Source organism: Stegastes partitus, unplaced genomic scaffold, assembly GCF_000690725.1.
Source record: "Stegastes partitus isolate 25-593 unplaced genomic scaffold, Stegastes_partitus-1.0.2 Scaffold52, whole genome shotgun sequence".
Classification (NCBI taxonomy): Eukaryota; Metazoa; Chordata; class Actinopteri; family Pomacentridae; genus Stegastes; species Stegastes partitus.
The window spans coordinates 1-4,580 of NW_007577783.1; the positions used below are offsets into that span (position 1 = coordinate 1).

Here is a 4,580-nt window from a genome sequence, read left to right on the forward strand (position 1 = left end):
CAAACGATGTGTAGTTTGTCAAGATTGTGCACAACCCAAATCAGATCAACCTCCATGAGAAGCCACATCAAGAACCACAGCGTCTCTCGTTTCTGTCTACTCACCACAAGGCTTTTCGTTTGCTTTGCCACAAAAAACTTTTCAAGGATAAAAAGGTGTGCATTTCAAATTTAAAGGTCCTATATCGTGGCGTTAGTCTTTGTTTTATAACGTTGCAGGTGTAAAATTAAAGCTGTTACAACATGAAGTTAGTTCCATTTCTCTACCAAACCTACAACTAGATGGCCTCCCAGCTTCACATACCAGTGAGAGTCTTGTGCAATTTCTACATAGAAGGCAAATGAGAGTCTTCAAAATGCTGCCCCTTAACCGACCACCTCTATTCAGTGTTAGCATGTTGTGCAGCTAATGTGGCTAATGCTAGCATCGGCTTTGCCCGCACATCATAGGAGCCCCATGACAACTGTGATGCTGCAGAGTAAATCAGAAATGGTGGAAACACGACGAGCAATTTAAACCCAGTAAACAAGGACCGGATGATGAAAGTATCAGAGGAACAAAAGTGAGCCGAACAACGCTGATTATTATTCATTGGCTTTTATTGCGCAAACAGACTTTCATCAATGTTTCACCGCGACTGTCTTCATCGGAATCAAAGTGGACAAATGCAATCTATCTTCAATCTAAACCAGGTGAACAGTCGTCGTTGGGTTGTTGGTTGGTTGGACAAAACATCACATGGAGCCTTTAAAGGAATAGTCTGACATTGTGGAGCTTACTGACTTTACCAACAGTTAGATCAGAATTTCCTTCTGGGATTAATAAAGTCAGTCTAAGATCAGATGATTGACGTCATGTTTGTCTATGATACATATGGACGTACAGCCAGCAGTGGCTTAGCATAGCTTAGCTTAGCTTAGCATAAAGACTGGAAGCAGAGGGAAAATCATCTTTTACCAGATGTTAAGCTTACTAATTAAAATATATCTGTATTAAATGTCCAGATTTCTGAATGAAGCGCCTCACTGTGAACACACTTCATGTCTGTTGCTGCAGCTCTGTCTGTAGTCTTTCTCCTTCACGTGAGCCAGGTCGTCCAGCAGCTTCATCCGGATGCATTTGTCCACCGTCAGCTCCAGGGTCACCTCCTTGAACACCTGACACACCGACACCTGCAGCAGCATAAACAGCAGTTGCTGTGATTCTCTGTGGTTCATATTAGACACATTGAGATAATGCGATCGTGTTACCTCTTCGAAGAGCAGCTTCTTGAACATGCCGATGCTGACCTGGTTGTCCAGCCCGATTTTTGCTTGAAACCTTCCGATCCCGAGGTGGGTTAGTGCTGTTGGAAGACAATACGCTGATCATCACTGCACCAAGGAAGCAAACCTTCAATATAATTTGTTCGGAGCTATTTTCAACCACAGACACGTGACATTCACAGCAAAACCAGCTCAGCTACTTCTGCCACTTAGTCGGCTTGTGGTGATTAAATGAACTCTGCCCTGAAGCCACGAACCGCCACAGAAGTCTCTGTCATTGTGGCCCGTAGTTGGCTAAATTCCCACAATGCCCTCTGCTTGCCCACAGGGAACCATCTGTATTAAACATCATCAATCTGCAGTCTGTAATCCATTAAACAGCAAGAGGCTCCACCTTGTGGCAGAACCAGGTACTACAGCTGATTACAACACACTTTCTGACATGCATGGTCTTCTGCTGTGTTGGTAATATAGTTTAAACCAATAATGGAAATGAATCGATCAATGACTAATCTTTTACATCCCTACACTGCACAAAAAGTTTCCACGAGAGCGGTGGCTGCCATCTTGGACCACTGCTGATTAGTTATTTTCCTGATTAGTCATTTGATCACTATTACTATTAGCTGACAGCTGATCTATTCATTACAGCAGCTCTACTGTTATCTGAGGTGATTCGTGCTTGAAGGTTGCAGGACATATGAGGCACAGCAGCAGCTCTTCTCCACACGTAATTTAGCTTTTAATACTCACAAAGGCCTCTTTTTTCCCACCTCAAACGAGGCCCAAGGCATCAACACCCACATTTTATCGCTATTTTCTGGCCCCGGCTCTCTGGCAGATCAACTTCCTATCTTTGAATCCCCCTGCGAGGCTTTGACTGACTCAGTAGTTTGTTTAGCACAAGCAGAACAAACATAGAAACAGTGACTCAGCAGGTCTGGAAGCAGGTAAAGGAGCAACAAAGGAGGACATCTCTGCCCTCTAAGCTTCTGTTCCCCTGCTGTGCATAACAACACCTGGTCGGTCGGTTTGTACAGCTGAAGCTAGACTGAAGCAGTTATGTTAGTTCAAAGTGTCTTCAAAGCTCATAGCCTAAACTGGTGATAAGAGCTCTTGTGGTGTCTTAGCTGCTCACCGTAGCTCATCATCATGCGCGTCACCTCCTTCCCGATGCCTTTTCCTCTGTACCTGGGCTCTGGTGCAAACAAGACACAGCCTCGTTATCAGAGAATGAAAAACAGCTGAATGAAAAAAAAAAAAACAAGAGTCGAAACAGACAAGATTCAGAGAAATAACATGTAAGAACCACCTGCTATCATGACCTCCAGCTCAGCCAGGGATGGGTCTGCGGGGTCGGTCAGGAAGATGTTGACGTCTCCCACCATGCACTGCTCCTCCTCCAGACTGGAGTCCATCCACCGCTGCTTGTCCAGGATGATGAACGTGCACTCTGGAGAGTTAAAAGTTTAGTTAAGGTTGTTTGATCTGAGCTAGAAAATCTGAAGGATAGAAGAATGTGATCATGAAATGTGGACAACTGAGGAAGGATTTGTGTTTCGCACCAGTGGGTTTGAAAGGCTTATCTTTAAAAGGAATATTTACTAGAATTACAGCAACAGTCAGAGCTAGAAATGGAAGAAGCAGAACAACTTAACTTTCTTAACTAAACCGAAGTTTAAAATATTTCCTTATAATCCATATATTTTACACATCTCACTTAGAAGATGTCCCAAAAATAATCCATTTGCTTTAACCTGATTCTGCAAAAATCATAGAATTCTGTGCACCTCAGTGTCACCGTGAAACAACGACTGACTGAGTTGTGACTAGCAGGCATGTGGGCTGAGCTGCAGGCTGTATTTACACGGAGCAAACAGGAGACATGCATGGAAACAGATCAAACATGTAAGTAGTAAAATGTCTGTGGTAGCTAGAGACACCTGGTGGCAGTCGGACAAATGTTGTTTTTCATTTTTTGTCACAGAAACTGACCTTCAGTTTTCCTGTCTTTTGATTTCTGGCATGACAACAGAAACACTGAGTTCTATCTACTTCTACAGTCTATTCATGGTACTGCTGTTTCCATAGAGGTGCAGGACTTTATGTTGCAGTGAAAACCGAGTCCACACTCAGTAAAAAACGTGACCATTTGAGGATAAATGCATTAATAAATGTTGGCTCTAAGTGTTATTTATGTAGTGCAGACTGATGAGCTCTTACTGTCATCGTCGTCCCTCCAGCTCTGCTGCATGTCGTATTCCTGCTCCAGCGTCAGCGGCTCTGAAGCCGTCAGCAGCTGCAGCTCAGGCGACTTCATCCACTCGTGATACCTGAAAGAAGCAGGTACGAGTTAAACTCACTTAAACAGTTAAACTCACTGCCAGAAGCTACACGATCGGACGAGCAGATCAAACAATCTGACTATAGATGACGTGCACGACGTCTCTGTGGTGACAGGAAACTACAGACGGTTCAGAAAATACCATCAGCTGACTTCTGTATGATCGGATTTCTGTAATGTTTTGATCGACTTGTAGATTCTGAATAACAGTGAAAATGTCAGAATTGTACATTAATAGTTACTCAAATGTTGTCATCCAAACATAACCTCACATTTCAGAATGTGAAAAAGTACACGCTGAAGGTGGCAATTTAAAAAAATAAGGAAGTATTTGGGTAGTATCAGTGAAACGTTGCTGATTTTAAATATTCATAGTTGATGATTTTTTTAAAGCCTCTGATTTATTAGTGATGGAATAACCCTGAAATTCATAAAAAGCTGAAATAATACACAGCCCTATTCCAGTGTGGTCCAGCAAAACAAAAACAAAACAACAACAAAAATAGGAGCCCAAAACTTCAGCTTCAGATTCATAAAAAGCATAAAATAGCATGAACACACTTCAGAAAATGTACCTGACACCACATGTAGGAGTCAGGTGAGAAGAAAAACACCCTGAAGGTAAAATAATTTAGGAGACACTCAGAGAACAGAGAGGACAAACAGAGTGTTGAGCAGCTGGACGGTGAACAGCTGTTGTTACCTGGGCACGTGCTGCTTGTTGTACGGAACCAGCACCACCTGGAGTCCCTCCAGCAGCGTGTTCTCGTTTATCTTCATGGCTTCCAAAACCGGATATCAAATATAGATCGAACAATAACTCTAACACACGTCTACGTCCATGCCAAAGCCCGGTTTTTCTCAGCAACAAATCCTGCATCCATGTTGCCAACCTCTCACTCCACTTCCTGCTTCGTTGTGAAGCTGCGGCTGCGCACAAAGTCCCGCAGGAAGGAGGCGCCACCTGCTGG

At 43.3% G+C, this 4,580-nt stretch overlaps 1 protein-coding gene across 1 annotated transcript; it reads right to left on the reverse strand.

The window, feature by feature from the left end:
* Window positions 1-581: 581 nt before the first annotated feature.
* On the reverse strand, window positions 582-4,528 carry nat9 (N-acetyltransferase 9). Its single transcript, XM_008307040.1, has 6 exons — window positions 4,313-4,528; window positions 3,489-3,598; window positions 2,578-2,718; window positions 2,404-2,463; window positions 1,251-1,345; window positions 582-1,172 (listed from the first exon to the last, which is right to left on the reverse strand). Exons 1-6 carry the CDS (start codon window positions 4,387-4,389, stop codon window positions 1,023-1,025), a joined length of 633 nt encoding a protein of 210 aa, XP_008305262.1. The 5' UTR covers window positions 4,390-4,528; the 3' UTR covers window positions 582-1,022.
* Between the last annotated feature and the right edge of the window lie 52 nt (window positions 4,529-4,580).

Excerpts from the sequence above, each read along its gene's own strand:
- nat9 (XM_008307040.1), bottom strand. The coding sequence starts at position 4,389 with ATGAAGATAAACGAGAACACGCTGCTGGAGGGACTCCAGGTGGTGCTG. Across the intron at positions 3,599-4,312 it reads AACAAGCAGCACGTGCCCAG|GTATCACGAGTGGATGAAGT; the intron begins GTAACAACAGCT and ends TGCTTCTTTCAG. Across the intron at positions 2,464-2,577 it reads GCTGGAGGTCATGATAGCAG|AGCCCAGGTACAGAGGAAAA; the intron begins GTGGTTCTTACA and ends TGTTTGCACCAG.